Source organism: Mchenga conophoros, linkage group LG15, assembly GCF_057382185.1.
Source record: "Mchenga conophoros isolate Kocher_MC1m ecotype Shallow Benthic linkage group LG15, M_conophoros_male_GT1.1, whole genome shotgun sequence".
In the NCBI taxonomy this organism is placed as follows: Eukaryota; Metazoa; Chordata; class Actinopteri; order Cichliformes; family Cichlidae; genus Mchenga; species Mchenga conophoros.
The window spans coordinates 14,289,954-14,307,945 of record NC_140540.1 but is presented as its reverse complement, the minus strand read 5'-3'; the positions used below and the strand labels follow the sequence as shown (position 1 = coordinate 14,307,945).

The 17,992-nt window shown below is 40.2% G+C and overlaps 1 protein-coding gene across 2 annotated transcripts; it reads left to right on the top strand.

Moving 5' to 3' along the window:
* Positions 1-3,574: 3,574 nt before the first annotated feature.
* On the top strand, positions 3,575-17,778 carry LOC146558047 (macoilin-1). Of its 2 annotated transcripts, none has more exons than XM_085246913.1 (11): positions 3,575-3,817; positions 5,322-5,463; positions 5,655-5,781; positions 5,907-6,030; positions 6,235-6,413; positions 7,876-8,359; positions 8,431-8,589; positions 9,442-9,612; positions 11,125-11,251; positions 11,962-12,136; positions 14,558-17,778. In XM_085246913.1, the coding sequence occupies exons 1-11, from the start codon at positions 3,741-3,743 to the stop codon at positions 14,746-14,748; spliced, it is 1,956 nt and encodes a 651-aa protein (XP_085103039.1). In that variant the 5' UTR covers positions 3,575-3,740; the 3' UTR covers positions 14,749-17,778. The 2 variants fall into 2 exon arrangements, with proteins under 2 accessions (XP_085103039.1, XP_085103040.1); XM_085246914.1 differs by lacking the exon at positions 3,575-3,817 and adding an exon at positions 4,553-5,168.
* Positions 17,779-17,992: the final 214 nt, after the last annotated feature.

Here is a 17,992-nt window from a genome sequence, read left to right as displayed (position 1 = left end):
AGAGCGCACAGCAGGGTAGAGCTGTACATCATCGCGGTTACCTGTCACCCTCCAAGACCCCCACATGTGTGATTTATACAGGCAGGACCACTTAGACATGAGTGAAACAAACAGACAAATTCAAGGACTAATGAGAGAATAACCACACCTGCTTCGATTCGCACATGGGACAAGTCCTTGGTCATGTGGGGCGATCGTGGCGCAAGAGTTGGCAGTTTGTCTTGTAATCAGAAAGTTGCTGGTTCAAGCCCCGGCTCCGACAGTCTCGGTTGTTGTGTCCTTGGGCAAGACACTTCACCTGGTTGCCTACTGGTGGTGGTCAGAGGGCCCGGTAGCGCCAGTGTCCGGCAGCCTCGCCTCTGTCAGGGTGGCTGTGGCTACAATGTGGCTGCCATCACCAGTGTGTGAATGGGTGGATGACTGAATGTAGTGTAAAGCTCTTTGGGGTCCTTAGGGACTAAGTAAAGCGCTATACAAATACAGGCCATTTACCATGTCTGTGGATCGCATGTGTGTGTTTTCACTGCACCCCTGTGTTTATTTTCTTTTTCTATGCATAGTTTCCTTTTGCTGTAATTTTGAATATCAAACAGAAGATTGCATTAAAGTCCTCTTTAAGTGCATCCTTACTGCTTCCACGGGAAATAAAAGGATAATTAGCCAGGTGCTGCTAATCAAATGAATTCCAACTGAACTTTAACAAATGTGACCATCCATGTAAAAGCAGAGGTTTTGGCAGTTTGTCTAGTCTGAAACATGCAGCTCTGTGTTAGAATTTTTCTCCATATGTTTCGATGCTTTGAAAAAGACTTTTTTCATAGCGCAATCTCATCCGCACAAAAGACACTCATATCACCTTTTTCAAAACAGTCAATCACTTCACGTCTGTGAGTCACAAATAAAAACCCTTTCACCATAATTTTAAACCTTAGACGCCAAATTGTTTGACTTTTATCGAAACCTTACTGACTTTGGAAAGAGCTCTGAAAAAATTGGGGACATGTGACAGGACAGTGATCTCAATCACAGCAGCAAATCTACAACAGAACAGCTGGACAAGAAAACAATCAATGTGATGTGATGGTTTAGTCAAAGTCCAAATGCTGTGGTGGGACCTAAAGAGAGCTATGCATAAATCAATGTCTCCAAATGTCAATGAAGCAAATCATAATTATCAACATTATCAAAGGCCAAAATTCCTCTGCAATGATGTAACTGATAAAGTCATACAGGAAATTATTGCTCCAATTTACTGCTGTAAAATACTGAATCATGGTATCTATTTAGTTTTCCACAGAACTGCATGAAATCCCGTGAAGACCTTTTTAACATGACTATAAATGGTATTACAAAATTCAAATGCGATTAAGAGCATTGATAATATTTCTCCTCTCTATATCCTTGTCAGCTTATGGAGAACTGGTCAGATCCGCAAACTTCTCCTTTGAAGCAAAAACACACAATTCATACAATAAAATATGAAGAAATTGTAATAACAATACTGCAAGCTAATGATATATCAAACACAGGGTGTTGGTCAAAGTATGGCAAATTACATCTGTGGTATATCCAGTCATCATGATTCAATTCACAACCATTTAGGGGGAGTCTTTCTCTTTTATTTCCTCTACTTTCTGCATTTCTTTCCACAAAAGTAATCTTATCTTACTTGAAAAAACAGGTTTATTTCTGTTGAGGAAAAATAAATCTACTCCCTTGCAGTGTAAACACTTGTTTCATAACATTTCAGTGGAGCACAAAATGTGTTCCTGTATTCAGACTTATGAATAAAAACTAGCTGTAAAGACCATTCACTACAAAACATGCTCTACATGGTCAGATTTTCTACTGTTTAAATGGTTTCTGTGTCATTTATTTGCATCTCCCTGTTTTGTTTGTGTATTGTTTTTTTTTTAATTACAAAATCTCCAAACATTACATTTAAATGAAGTTAAAGTATTTCTTTCTCACAGAGGCAACAAGAAAGAAAACTTCCCAAAGCAGAAATGGTTTAGCAGTCACTTTACTCCATTTCCCTGCTGACAGATTGCTGACCATTCCTAGCACCAGGTCAACCGGATAGCATGGCAAAGTGTGTAATAAACATGCAGGTCCACTGTGTCCATTTCACGGTTTGCCTCTACAGTGCACTTGTTGTCACTTTCATTCACATCCACGCAGGTGAAACAAATTCACATTGTTTTATATTTCCTTACTAGACTGAGTGATTTCCTGAAGTTTAACTGACTTGATGTTCACGTTTTCAGATCAGTCGAGGAGTGTATTTAAGTTACTTAGTCTAAGGAGTTTTGAAAGAAAAGCGTCTGGACTTCTTTAAGTTGCTTGAAGATGTTTCACCTCTCATCCGAGAAGCTTCTTCAGTTTTAAAGGTCAAATGGTGGAGAGTCCCAGATTTAAACCCAGTGGGAGTATCCCCCCAAAGAGGGACAAAGGACCCCTTGATGATCCTCTACCTAATCACATTAGGTAGAGGATCAGACAGGCAGACAGATACAAACACACCCTATCGTGTGATAGGGTGTGTTTGTATCTGTCTGCCATCTATAATCCAGTTTTGAGATCCCTTCCCAGACGCCTTAACGCCCACTCACACCCTGGGCCATCTGACCTCAGGAAATCACACGATAGGGTGGGTCCAGGTTTCACAATGAGCTCTGTGAGAACCTTCACAGACATTTAAGTTACTTGCGTTTAACTTAATGTTGCTATAACAAATTAACGTCTCACCTGTCAACTCATTTAACATCAGTTTTATATTAAGTAGACCAGACCAGTGAAAACAGCAAAAATCAGTGTAGACTCCACATTTAATCCTTCAGATATTTTAATATAAAAAGGTAATGCAGTCTCAACCGTATTTTCTACATGACAAAGACATGCTGCTGTAGTAAATGAAAATCATCTTCCAGCACAACTTTTGGAGCTTTCATTGTAAGATACTATACAATTACAAAAAAAGTTGTAATAGCTTATTGCCCAGCCTGTCCTGTAGCTAATTAAAAAACGGAAGTTTTTGTTAATTGGCAGAAAATCTCGTGCTTTTATTTCAATAAGGTCCCGTTCCCCCCCCCCCCCCCCCCCCCCCCCCCCAAAAAAAAATAAAAAAAACAACAAAAACAAAACAAAACAAACTAAACAAAAAAGCAATTTCTATAGTAGACGGTGTTTATCTCTCACTTAATTACTGCAGGGGGAGTTCCTGAAAGCTATAATACAGTTAGAAGTCCCTCCATCACATTTTCCCAAACTGTCCAGTGGGCTGCACAGGAGTCTTTGCCGGGTCCCCGGACCTGATGTTTGACACGCTTTGGATTGAAACAGTAAAGTTATGCAGTTTAAAGCCAAATCAAGGAACTGAAAGAGACTAAAAAACTGAGAGTTGAATGATAATCACCTTTATTATCGAACTTATAATGAGCCCGGTTAGTATTTTTGTGCAGTGTGTGTCATAATTAACAGAACACATGTGTACAGTGTGTTGATTTGCTCCCCTTCTGCGATAAACGCTTGTAGGTACAACCTCCACTGAGCATGCGCAGAAGTGTCGGTCCTCTACATTAGCTCGCAGACATCATCACAGGTTGAAGTGAGCATCCTCATCCACAAAGAGGGAGCCGGGCTGTTTTGTCTTTCCTCTCGGCTCTGTCGTTTATCCCCCGTCGCTGTCGCCTCTGCTGCAGTGTGTCCAACGTCAGCACGCGGGGAGCAGAAGCCATAAGATGAAGAAACGTTATGTGGACGCGAACAGGCTACGGAAGATGAAAAAGCTGAAAATCACGGAGAAGCTGTCTGAAAGGTAGCGAGCCGCGGCGCCCGGCGGCTGCTTTTGTTGTGGTGGCCGTCTTTGTGTAGATTTCAGCCGTCGTCATCCCGCTCACCTGTCTGACTCGCATCCCATCACCTCCATCCGCCCCTCACATCCTAAATGAGCCAGCGTGGCGCTTTGATTAGCCTCAGTGCGGCGGAATTAAGGCGCAAATGTTGCACCGGGTTACTTCAGCCCGCCTTGTTTACAGAATAAAAACAGAAGCTGTGCAAGTTGACGTCGGCCTACTTTCGTCTCATCTGCGTTCTCACTGCCTGCTCTATCCCCCACTCTTAATCGCGCGTGAAATTAACACGGCCACATTGCGTTTTGTTTATTTATTTCCATTCGTCCTTTGGAAAAATAGAAACAAACGCGCATTCCTCTTTGGCTTATTTGGCACACAAAATCTGGAAGCGTCTAGACTGAGTCCAGACAAGAAAAGACACGCAAATAAGAACGGAACACCACTTTTTCTGTTCATTGTGCACCTTCCTTTCTTTCTTTCTTTCTTTCTTTCTTTCTTTCTTTCTTTCTTTCCACAAAAAACAACACATGCAAGAGATTGTGTTTATTTTTGAGATTTAGACGTCCTATTTTATTTTGTGTGCCAGTCACATATTATATTTCTTGCTCTTTGTGTGCAGTGATTTCACACAAACACAAACACATATAATTGAATTACACTACTGGAAATACTACAAAGCAGATAAGAACTTGATTGGAGAATTAAAGACGCTGTGGTGATTCCTTTACACTTCACTAGCTTGTTTCAATAACATCATATAGAGAACTAAAGTTACATCAGCTCTGCTTGGGAGTTTTATTAGGCCAATTAAGCATGCTACTCAAGGAGAATAAGATAATAAAAAAGACTATATTGGGCTTCTAGGATGGATTTAATATGCTGTTTAAAAGCCCTCTCCCAGCTGATTCTAATTTATTTTTTAATTTTTTGTAGAACAACCTGCACAGTTAGCAGTTAGTTATAATATAAATACAAGTGAGATTAATTGAAATGCATTCTTTATAAGTAAAATTAAAAGGCTGTTGTCGACTTGCAGAAGGATGCTGTGGTGCTCCCTCTCTCCTCCAGATGAAATATTGCCATGGTTACCAAACAAAGAAGGGGTGATGTGATAGCAGCCTATGGATGAGCAGAACAAAGGAGGAAAACCACAGCTCCTGTTTGGCTTGCGGCTGCCTAATAAAATGAGGGAACAGTCATTGTTCTTGTTATAGTGGCCCTGCTTAAAAGGAAGGACTGTATTTTTAAGACACAGCTGGCTCAATTAGAGGTTAATGCCGTTTTTGCAGTTTCCCGTCTCATACTGGGCTGTGTGTGAGTATCTGGTGCTTTATCTGACAGCCTTTATTTACTGGATTCAGAGGAAGAGGCACGTTTGTTTGCCATGAGCTCAAAGTGAAATAATAATAATGAAGGAGGATTGATTTTTTCCTTCTTCTTTTTAATAATGTCTGCATGTCTTTATAGCGCGTACACCTTCCTGAAGTTTATGGTGATGTGGACACTGGTGCTGCTGGCAGACTTCATCCTTGAATTCAGACTGGAGTACCTGTGGCCGTGCTGGCTCTTCTTTGGGAGCGTGTACACCACTTTCCACTGCCATGGGCTGGTGAGGACTCCTGCTGTGTGTGATTTCATATTCTGTGCACTGGCCCTGATGATGATAAGCCAGCCAGTGATGCGTAGTAGGCTTCACGCAGTGAACAAGAACATGGCTTTTCTTCTATTTTCAGTGAATTACTCACATTTTACTTTCCTGTTGTTGTTGTTGTTTTTCTTTCTTTCCCTTTTTGTTTGCAGGTTATTTGTGTTGTTTTTGTTTGCGCTGCCTTCACTCTGGACATCTTTTGTTTAATTTTTGTTCCTTTGCACTGGCTGTTCTTTGTGGCGAGCACCTATGTGTTATTCAATTACATATGGCACACAGGTGAGTATGACAATTATCATCCACTTGGCAAAATCTGCCCAACTTTCTTCATCTCATAAAATAAAAAATATTCTCTTATTTAAATTTATTAGTAATTTTCTTCTCATCTGATTATTTTTCCTCAGAGAAGGGCATCTGTATATCAACTGTGTCTCTGTGGATCCTGCTCGTGTACACAGAGGCTTCACTTCGACTCAAAGACCTTAAAACCTCACATGCCAACCTGTCCCATCTTTTTGCCGCTCACTGGTATGTTTATTTGATACAAAATGTATAAAGTTTAGATTTAGTATTTAATATTTCATCACTGAAATATTATATACCGACTACTTTCTAATATTTATAATTTATTCCGGCACAGTTAATGTGGAGCACCCACAATTTCCTTGTACATGTACAATGACAATAAAGGGCTGTTCTATTCTATTCTAACTGCCTTGTATTCACTTTCAGTATTGGATATCCTGTAGTTTATCTGGGGTTTGATGCCACCTGCTACTTCACCAACATCTTTAAGCTGCGCATACAGAAAGCAGTGCAGAGTGAGAATGACTTCCACATGCACCTCCTTCAGCACTCGCTCCCCCCAGGCCTGCAGGTTTATCCCAAGACAGGCACAGATGGCAGCAGCAGTGAGTCTGTGCACCTGCACCATCTACCTACCATTCTTACTATCTGGAGGGTTTTTCACTCTTCTTTTGGTTTCGGTCGTTCTTGTTTTCAAGCTGACAGTTTATTACAATCTCCACTTATGGAGCCACTCAGTCAGGTGATTACAACATACATTTGTGAGTCAGTTCGCTGAGAAGACGGAGACAGTAAAAGTCCCAAGCTGAAACTGTATTTAATAACCTCCTAGAACATGATGTGTTGCTGCTGGCACAACAAAGTAAGCAATCTTCTTGTTACTGCAACTGTTTGACGCTTTGTGCTATCAAAATATTTCAGAGTGCTTCTGAAAATAGATAAGTGCTGCATACCGATGTATAAATGTATCGTTTAATATGGTAATTACATGATAGGGGGAGAAACTAACATGGACAGAGATGAAGGGAAAGGAATAAGAAGCAAAGGTGCAAAAATTGACATTTTTAAAACAATTTTGACAAAAAAAATTTTCAATACGTGCATTATAAAAAATACATTTGACATTTTAAGTTGTAGATTTTGTTTGCTTTTTTTTTTTTTTTTAAACAGTCATGTCTCCCCATGTTTTCATTTTCTGGCTATTTTACTAATTACAAACTCGGCACACATTACTAGTCAGTACTGGTGAGATTTGGACTGTATATAAAAGATGCAAGTCGAAACCACTGTGGTTCAAAATCCTGTGGTGGCCAAAGTAAGTCTAAATAAGAATCTTAATTTATAACCCCACACTTTACAGAGCAAATTATTTCTTTCGTGTCTTACTGAAAACAACATAATGCTAATATGAAAAAATGTGGTCCCCGTCATAAATCCACCCATTTTCTCAACCAGCTTATGCTGGACTTTTAAAAAGTTTTACAGCTTTTCCTATGGATAAAGACCTCCCCCACTGGCATTCATTAGAATGATTTCTGTAATTTCACACATGTTTTTCTTACAATTTAAGCTCAAAGAGTTGTCAAGTGACTTTTTTTCACTATAGCAACATTTCTTTATCATGTAGAAGAACTGAGATTTTCTTAATATAAGAAAAACACAGTTTTTCTTATATTAAGGTATCTGAGGGATTAAATGTGTATTTAAACTTCTTTACACTGACAGAAAGGGGTGTTTCGGGTGCACTTAAGATCAAAGTGGGCTGTGTGTGCCCCATGATGTAAAATGGATTTGACACATCCCTGGTGTAAACTGTGCAAAGCAGTGGAGAACCTATTTATCACTCCATAGGATCAGTGAAAGGACTGCAGGCAAATATTTTGGTTGGGTTAAGTCAGTGAGAATTCATTGTGATTAATAAGTAATTCTAGTGACTGATGCTGGCCCTGTTTAAAGTTTTAAATGTTAGTTCATACCAAAGTGAGGATAGCCATAAATGTTTACTCATCCTAGATGTTTCTGAGCTCCATAGTAGACTCCTAAAACTGACCTGTTTTGATTTTACAGCCTCCAAATGGAAAGTCAAGCCTGAGTCGAGTCAGTATCAGTGTCAGAACGGTGCTGTGCTGGCCCAAGATGAGGCACACACTGTGGACTGCCTCCAGATCCGCAGTGAGGAGAGAGCAACAGAGAAAGGGTCACTGGAGGTGAGGTCAGCCGAACCAAACCGCCGGCCACCATCGTCATCGTCGTCATCATCCAAACCCAGTGTGGGTGAGTCCAAAGATCTGCTGCACAGCAGCACAGGAGGACCGGAATCATCAACAACTCCAGAAAATCTACCTCAAGAGGAGCACGGCAGCAAAGCAACGCGAGCAGCTAAGAACTCCTCACCAAAAGTCAGAAGAAGCAGCTCAAATACTCCTTCACCTCCTGCGGGAAGGACTGAGAAGAAACACAGGTCTAGCTCCAAAACAGTCAGCCCCAACAGGGATGCAGCAGAAAAGAGTGCCACAGCAGCTCAGAGTTACCACACTGAACAGACAAGCAAGTAAGTATTTAGCTAAGCTTGACTCGGGTGATGCTTACAGCAGTGCTAAAATGTTGTTTTTTATCTTGAAGGCTGGAGCAGGAGCTGAGGAGGCTGAAGAGTGAGCTGCAGTCGAGCAGGCAGACCGAACAGGAGCTTCGAAGTCACATCTGCAACCTGACCAACAGCGAGAGGAGCCTTAGACCAGAGGTTTCCCTGCTCAGACAGTCCAACATGCTTCTCCAGAGCAAGTGAGTGTCCAGTTGTTATCACACAAAACCGGATTTTATAGTACTTAAAATACTGTAGTTACTGTCAGTAAATATGAAAAAATGTTTATCCCATCTTATCCAAACCTAAAGTGACAATGAAATTGTTTCTTCTGTCCATGAAACAAAGCAAAAGATTTGAACTTAACTGTCACTGTAGAATTAAAAACCTGCACAAGAAAAAGAAAAGGTTTGTGTGTAAAGCTACAATATCAGATCAGGTGAATGTGCTGTATGAATGAAGTATAGTATATCACTATATAAAAGAGAATATGATGAGATCACTGACTTTGCTGATCAGCTGCACTGCTGCAGACCTGCTTTGTCACACAAACCATTTTTATTACCTGTACGTTGCCACAGTATCTACTTTTTTATTTTTTTTATGCAAATTATGTTTCCACTCCTCCTTTTCCTCCAATATGTGACTCAGATTATCACTCTAAGCACATTTAGAGCTAAAAAAAAATGGGGGGAGGGAGGCTCAGTTAGTTATTTTATCCCACTACAGAGGTACTCCTAACACATTTACCACATCAAAGCCACGTCCAGCAGCCAAAGGCTATAAAATCGCATTTGAGAAGAGCATGTTATGCAGTTTTGATCAGCACCACCAGCTGTGATAAGCCATGCTCCAGTTTTTTTAAAGGAAGGTGCTCTCCAGTGACTACAACAACTACAAGGATGATAAGAAACCTGTTTAACATTTATGTCTGTTTTTGAAGTATGCTTGACGCTGATCTCAAACGAGTCCATTTGCATGTGGCAGTAACCCACATATTGCTGCTCTTTTTCTGCAACTTATTTAAAACCACTTTAATGTCATCCCTTCAGGATTCTGTGCCTAACTAAAAACAAGCAGAGGGACAAGCAGACTTGTGTGATGCTGGAGAAGAAGACCAGAGCAGAGGCAGAGGCCAGACTCTCTGCTGAGAAGCAGTTGGCTGAGCTTCAGGCTCAAAAACTGGAGGAGGCGGCGAGCACAGCACGGAGTCTAACAAACAGGTAACCCACACTTTTAAATTCCCTCTTATATTTCCTGAAACATGCTCTGAGTTAAATGTTGCTGTAAGCATGCGGCCAAACATTTGGTTTAAATGATGTTTACTTGCTTTCTTGTTGAGAGTTAGATGAGGAGATTAACATTATTTTGAGTAGCCTTCCTTAGCCAGTTAGCCTTGCGTTGTTCAGAGGTTAAGAAGGCTGCCAGTCATCACTTAGACCTTAAGCCTCAGTCACGCAGGCCCAGAGACCAGCCGGTGGCCCTCTGGCAACCAGCACTTGCTAAGTAAAAATGTGTATTCCTTAACTGCTCAGCATGAAGTTGCTGGGAGTCGGTCAGTGAAATCGGTTGCAAAGAGAGTGCTACAACGAAAACTACCTTGCAGCTGCTTTGGTTGCTCACAGATTGCCACGGTCATCCTTACAGCAAGAATTATGATTCAGCAGGACGTCTGTGCCATAGGTATGTCGTAACTGCAACCTCCACTGAAATCTTATACTGCAGCCTATGGTGTAACCTCCCTAGAAACATAAATACATGTTGGGTCAACATATGTTGTTACAACATTTTCTTAGAAAGTCACTGAACTCCATTTCTGGGTTATGTCGCAGTTTTTGAAGTTCCACTACAGCACAGTAAATAGTTATCCAGCATTTGCAGGCAAGTCAGCGACTTCCATGTAAACTAGGGGCGACCATGGCAACCTGCTAGTAATCAAAGCAATTGAAAGAGGTTTTCAGTGCAGCATCCTTTGTGAACAGCTTTACAACCACTCACCAACTGGTTGGGAATACATTTACCAGTCTTGAAACCTGTGGGACCAAAACCATGCTAACCGACACTTTACCGTTTAATTTGGCATTCTTTCGCTAAAGGTTAGCCAAGAAATAGTCCAATACAGGGTTGACACGTTTTAAAAAACAAGTGCCACTGACTGGATATTTTCTCTTCTTGATATTCTCTGTAAACCCTAGAGATGGTTGTGTGGGAAAATTCCAGTAGATCATCACTTTCTAAAATACAGGCACCATTCGCCGTGCTATAAACAAAGTGACTTTGATTGCTTTTATTCTTCATTCTGATCTCTTTGAATGTATCTGCCAGCTTGAATGAACTGAGTTGCTTCCATGTGATTGGCTGATGAGATATTTGCGCTAATGAGCTGTTGAACAGGCGTACTTGAGTGGCCAAAGAGCGTATGCTATCTTCGAACAAAGCCGAGCTAGCTGCTTTTCCCGCGTTCCTGTCTTAGCTCTAAGCTAACCAAGAGTGACATTGATCTTTTCCTCTAATTCTCTGCAAGAAAACAGATGATTCTTTAATTTACCATAAGCAGTTACTTCTTTTAAAGAAATCTCTCGTGTGTGTGTTCAAAATAATTGAAAGAGAAAACAGCAGTGTTTATAATGCAAATCAAATGTTCTGTTTCTTTCTGTGGAAACTGGTCTTCAGTTCCCGCCAAAGCCTCTCTGTCACTGCTCAAACGCTCTCATTTTCTCCGTTTCCCACACCAGGCAGGAACACTGTGAAACCCAAATGTTAAGGAAAAAGGTTAAAGAGCTAGAGACAGAGTACAAACAACTACAACTGGAGTATCAAGTGAAAGACAGTCGTGTGGTAGATCTAGAGAGTGATGTTGAGGTATCTTTTTACTCTATTTGGGAATGAACTTGTGCATTTAAGTGTCTGTGAGTCTCAAGTGATCCAGTGCTCGGTTGTCCTCAGTTTGGTCATGAAGTCCTTCTTTTGCCGTTTGATTTGCTGTTTCTGATTTTTGTGTGTTTAACTCCCTAAGAAAACAGAATGGTTTTCATTGAGGAACTTGAGCATTTTTTTTGTAATCCATTTTATTTTGGCCTGCAGTCACCATAATGCACTCTGTCATCACATCAGTATGCAGCATTACTGTATGGGTGTTTTTGTGTGACATTAGGTGTGTAAATTGTGGTTCTGTGTGGTATTTGATGTCATTTTAGTGGCATACTTTCCATGGAGCATGCTGTACTAGAAGCCAGGTCTTTCATAAAAACATTACACTTTTTTATCACCTTTCACAAAAGGCAAATTGTTAACCTAGAAAGAGTCATCTTTCAAAATATCTTAATGATAATGTGCTGCAGATTTTATGTTTTTTGAATGGCTGGCTGGCCGTCATCACTGTTTGGAAGTAATTATGTGTGTGGTGCATTGGTTTTCTGAGCGTAAACTGTGCCTGTCTGAAATACAAAAAAAAGAAAAAGATACTCAGGAAACCAAAGCACCAACTCCCACAGGTGGTCGCTGCAGGAATTACTACTGGCATTTTGATGTTTTGCACTTATTCTTACCGCTAATGTGTTCTCTGGACTCAGGCTTTGGGAAAGTACCGCTGTGTGGAAAAAGAGACAGATATGCTGCTGTCCACTTTGTCAGCCATGCAGGAAAAGGCTCAACATCTGGAGTACAACCTGAGCGCTGAGACTCGCATCAAACTGGACCTCTTCTCTGCGCTGGGAGATGCCCGCAGACAGCTAGAAATCGCCCAAGGTTGATATACTTATTTCTGATATTAATTTAGATCAGGGGTGTCAAACCCACCTGACAGCTTTGGAAAATGTGAAGGATACTATGACATAAATTTGGGACTTTTATTGTATTTTCAGAGGCTTTACAGGTTTTTCATATAGATAAAGACCTCCCCCACTGGCATTCATACGACACCAAAGTACTTAAGTGATAGATAAACTATTAAATGACAGAAAGGGGTCCACATTAATGTAAAACCAAAAGAAAATATATTTTCTGTGACTTAGCAAAACCTATTTTATAATTACAGGACAGTCTGGACAGTGACTAACCAGAATTTCTTCTGTAATTTTATACATTTATTTCTTACAGTTTATGCTCAAAGAGTCGTCAGATGACTTTCAGCAATTTCTTTATCATGTAGAAGATCTACCGTTTTTCTTATATTAAGATCTCTGAGGGATTCGGTGTCTAGTTAAAATTATTCACACTTAATCCGTTAAATCGTGAACCATGACATAAATGCCAGAAAATTCAATTTGTTTGAAAATGAAGTGTTTAGTCAACCCTCTGGGGAAAAATGTTATATATTAATTAGTTAAAAATCATACTGATGATGTAAAAGTCTCAAAAACGCATGTATCAAATATGATATGCTTTAAACGGACTGTAAAATCAGTTTGACATCCCTGATTTACATCACTGTGTTTTTTTCCCCTTCTTCAGTTTGATCTGCAAACTGCCATTAGATTAGAAATTACTGTCAAGGAAAAGTAAACTATGATATGTGGGGCAAATTGTGAGTCGGATTGAACAGCACCACCGTGTGACTGCTGGGATTTTTAAAAATTGTTTATTTAATGTTTTTCTTTTAGCATTGTCGTGGTTCCCTCAAAAAAAAAAAAAAAAGAAGCCAAATTGATTACTTTTGGGTTATCACTAAATACAGAAAAACATATTTGGAAACAAATTCTTCACAAATTGATGCCAGTTATGATAAATTACATAGACAATAGTATTGGGCCACACCTCATAATCTTTGAGTTCAGTTTTTGTTCAGTGACATTGCCTTTACAAGCAATTGTAAAAGAAAGAATGAGCTGTTCTAAAGAGCTTAGTGATAGTGGGAGCTTCATGGCATGGGTTTCCATTGCTGAGCAGTTCCTGTAGGTGTAGTGTGTAGTTGCTCCAGTACTTTTGTTTATATGTTGTATTTTGGAAGCTTGAATCCAATTGGCAGTAGTAAAAAGCTAATGTTAAGTAATATACAAACTACTAGACCATGCTTACATGGCTTCATCAGTGCCACTGCGTATGATTAGGATAATACGATGAGGCGTATTATCCCCAAGAACTTCTGTAATCTTCCTTTAAGCCACTTGTCAGTAGCATAGGAAGTATAACAGATGGTTGCAGCCATGATGTTACCGATTGGTTAATGAAGTCCCGATTTGAAGCAGTTTTGGCATTTCAGCTTTTTACCCATCAGTCGTAAAAGGCTGATGGGGTATTGTTGTCAGCATAGACGTCCAAGATACAGTAGGTGTTCAAATCCCTGTTACCTTAACCTCAAGGTTGATCTGCCTGAAAAACTGAGGGTACCAGATGGTCAAGCCTCTGAGCGTACCATGGATGATGCTGCTGTCTGACTCTAACATGGACCTTTATTTACAAAGTGAACTTCTTGTTTCATCAGTACGACCTGAAACTATCAGTTGAGACTGCATATACATCAGAAAGTGTGTGCTGAGGTGACAGAGCGAGGCTGCTGAGAGCTGTTCACCGTGCATTCCCCTCCTGGCCATTAGAAAGAAAAAGTTTTGCACTAGCTTAATTTTTTCCTTTGTATTGTCTTTGGCAAATGCTTTTAATGGTTAGTGAGAGACTATGAAAGTGGCTCTGTGGTGTAGTGGTTAACACATTCACTTAACATGTGAAATGTTCCCAGTTTGAGAGCAGGTGGAGACATAACCCTAGCCTCTAGAGGTGACAGGCTACTGTAATCCTACTGCCAGTCTCAGGGCTGGAGAAATGTCAGAGCTGTGCTAAACTGCAGATCTGATTTCAGGCATTCGACCAAAAATCCATTAAATTAAACCCAATGATTTTGTGGTTTAATAGAGGGTGTTTTAACATTTCAGTTGTCAGACCTCACACGACCACTTCTCCTCCTTGTGGGGAATTTCAGCCAAATGTAGATAACACCCTTGATACCACAAATCTTAGCGATGAGTTTAGACTACTTCTGCTCAGATAAAGTCTTCTTTGAATAATCCATCTAGCTTATTACCTCGATTTGAGTTTAAGGTTAAGATTAAGGGGATTTTGCACGGACAGAGAAAATCTTGCTCAGCTTACATTCGAGTGCAGAAATAACAGAAATCCTATGCGTTGCAGCTCATTCAGTATCTATCTCCTTACATCTACACCTTCCTCTGACAGATAAGGTGATGAAGCAGGACAGGGAGATAAGTGAGATGAAGAAGAAGATTGCCGAGGTGATGGCGGTGAGCCCCGGCATGTCCTACATGGCGCCCCGGCCCCACGTGCCACAGAATCTCACCAAGTTGCTCAACTCCGAGCGCTACGTGTTGAATCCACGAGCATTGATGTACCAGTGTTTGAAGAAATAGGGGACGTCCCAGAGCTTTCACACCTCATCAGAACTCGTCAGATCCGGACGAGTTTATCACAGAGCTAAACAACACCGCGAAGTCCTCTACTTCCAGCCATGAGTGGAACCAGGCCAAGCCTCCACGAGTCGAATGCCTTTTGCTGCACTGATGGTGCTAACTTGATATTATTCTGTATATTTCCTGTTTTCTGCCACATCACAGGTCGAAGAGTTTCACTCCAAAATGAGGTATCTAATATGAAGAGCTGGTCATTTTTTTGAAGGAAGACAAAAAAGGTTTACTTATCCCGATTAAATACAAATACAGGTGTCAGCAGAGATACAAACCAAGTAGATTTATCTGAATGAAGACCTGGTGCCCGATGTGGACATGCCCAGAGGAAGATGGCACTGACAGGTTCTCTGCTGCAGCTGTAAAATATTTAATTAAACCGCTCTTTACAGTTTAACTCCTGGCATGAAAGTAAAACTAACCGAACAACATTATTTAAGTCCGTTCATGTGTTAAACTTACAGATGTGTAAGAATTCAGAGTTTTCTTGATCTGCTGCAATACTGACAAGAAGATTCAAAGTAATATCTTTTTAAAGCCCTATTTGTCAGTATTTATTAGAACAAAATGATCACTGAGGTCCAGCAGTACAGGTACTGATCATAAAATTAAGAAAACAGTGGCTGACTTCTGTTCCGGTGTCTCAGTCAGTCGTGACAGTCAAACCACGTGACTCTGAAACTGGAAATCAGCCATCACGCTTTTTTCATCGTCTCGGCTTTTCTTTGAAAAAGAGGCCATATTTTAGACTTAAATCTTTAACGGATTTTGGGCAAATATTGGAGTTGTGAACATTATTTACATTCATGTCTAAACATGATTATAGAAAGATGAGAAATTCGTATACAGACTTTTGTCAAAGCCTCAGTGGTTATGATAATGAACTTGTTTCTCTAAATGTCTCTATTGGAGAAAAAAATTTTTGAATAATAAATTTGGTATATATGCACACATTTATATAACCTGGTCAGCTACATCATTAAAACCACCAGCTGAATAATGTGCACGACCCTCTTGAGCCATGAAAACCTTCACGGATCTGCCCTGCTGCAGGTCCTCGGATTGCTGCATGTTTTCTGTAGGTTTTGAGTTGGGCTCGATTTGGATTGAGAGTTCGGATTGAGACCCTTTAAGAGGAGGGACTACTCTTCTATGGTCTCTTCAGGTGTCTGTTGTCCCAAACTGAGTACCGTTGGTTGTTTTCTGCGCTTCTTCATATGCTTATGAGCACTTTTTGTGGGAGAACGCGGCCATCGGGAAACGCCATTACCATGTAGCGGGTCAGAGCTTCCTGGAATTGCTAGAAGCTCTGACCCGGACCCGAAAACAGATGAGTGGGTGGGTTTCAAAGTAAATTTAAAATCTTCCTGCTGAAAATTATAACAAGATGATCAATGTTGTTCACTTCACCTGTCTGGTTTTAAGGTTGTGGCCGATCCTCGTACCATTCTATCAAAGTGTAAATGTGACTATTTAATATACCCCAAATGTTTAAAACAAGTATGCACCAAGATGTTCTTGTGTGTGCCTGTAAATAGAGATTTAGGAGTATCTTAATTGTGCTGAAATTCAGACAAAATATGTGCGTTCAACACAGAGCTTTGGAATGAAACCCTTCAGAGTTGGAATATTCCTGCATAACAGGCGGCATCTTTGTATGAATATTCCTGGTTGCCATCCGGGAGACTCTTGAGAATAGTTAAGTGATGTTTTATTGTCTTACTGACCTGATAATTTTTTTAAAAGAAAGCTCACTTCAGCTGCGACTGAGAGCCCGCTATTTTTTTGATGTTTGGCAGCTCGTGGCTCCACAGTGGCATCTGGAAAAGAGAGACCGCGACCTTGTCCGAGAAGTAAAGCAGAGCCGGGAAGGACAAGGGGGACGGTGTTGACGAAACATGGCTCACGGATGAAATTACTGTGCCTATATACTTTCAAACTCGGAAGTAAAACACAAATTTTAATGTGAAAGAGTAATGTGTTTAAATTGAAGTGCTATGTACTGTTTTTGTAGTTTTTGCTTCATTTCTTTCTTAATTTTTTTTTTTTTACTCAGTGTACAGAATTGAAAAATTACCCACGCAGCTGAAAAACACTCATGAACTGGATGTCGCCATTTTGGTAGCTTTTTATTTAGAGCGTGTTTCTAGGGTGTTTTATATCAAAAATATTTTTTAGTCTTGCTGTTCTTCTTATACTGCTGTCATTTTGTACGGCACTGTGTTTGTCAGCATGAAATGTGTTTTATTCAACCGTTATTTGAGCACACATTGTGACTTTATGTACCTGGATGTACTTGTACAAGGGCTACAGTTTCTTAACGTTTTTGGACGAACAATTGTTAATTCAAACGATGATGCTCTGAGGCTGGAGATCACACTCCTGATACACCAGGACCCTGTTTTGTATAAATTATTTGAGTTATCAAATGAGTCTAATTTGTGCAGACATGTGTATGTTCCTTCACTCAGGAGCCATTTATGGTGTCATTTTCTGACTTTGAAGGTAAAACGAGCAAAATTGACTTCTTCTGCAAATGGAAGTGCTTTCTGAAAACTTTAGTGTAATGGCTAATAAAGATCATCTTCATAAAAATTTGGCCTCACAACAGATCAACAAGAGACACTGAGATTATTTAAGATGATCTCCTTTTCTGATCTGTAGATTCATGCTGAACTAAGTTACAGAGTGCCTTTGGGGCATGGGTTTGAAGACATTTTGAACTCGGTTACTTACTCGTTACTTTCAGAGTAACTAGTTACTAGGGAAAGTAACTTTGGTTTTACTCAGAATTCTCTTATTAATGTGTTGCTCGACTAACTGAATACCCAGCAAGGATGCCAGCTTGCTTACATGTTAGCACTATCCTGCCACAAGTGCACTGTGCCACCCAATGGCCTGAACCTAAAATGGCAGTGTAGTAGTGTGAGTGCAAGTTAATGATGAAAGGAATGAAACTAAATTAGAAATGAACAATGTTTGTTTTATGTGTCACTTTTTATCGTTCTCTTTTAATCTATTTCTATTGTTTCAAACGTCTATAAATGCAAACACATCATTTTGGGGTTGATGCAGCAGTACTATCATCGTACGTAGTATCACTAGGAAGCAGCAGTGGATCGCAAAACACGACATACAGTGTGTTGAAACTTTTGAAAGGTATATTTATTTTTGCCATTGAAATGGGTAG

Bases quoted from the DNA above. Each gene is read 5' to 3' on its own strand.
- LOC146558047 (XM_085246913.1), top strand. From the start codon at position 3,741: ATGAAGAAACGTTATGTGGACGCGAACAGGCTACGGAAGATGAAAAAG. The intron at 5,464-5,654 runs GTGAGGACTCCT...TTTTGTTTGCAG, and splicing joins CTTTCCACTGCCATGGGCTG to GTTATTTGTGTTGTTTTTGT. The intron at 6,031-6,234 runs GTATGTTTATTT...ATTCACTTTCAG, and splicing joins CATCTTTTTGCCGCTCACTG to TATTGGATATCCTGTAGTTT.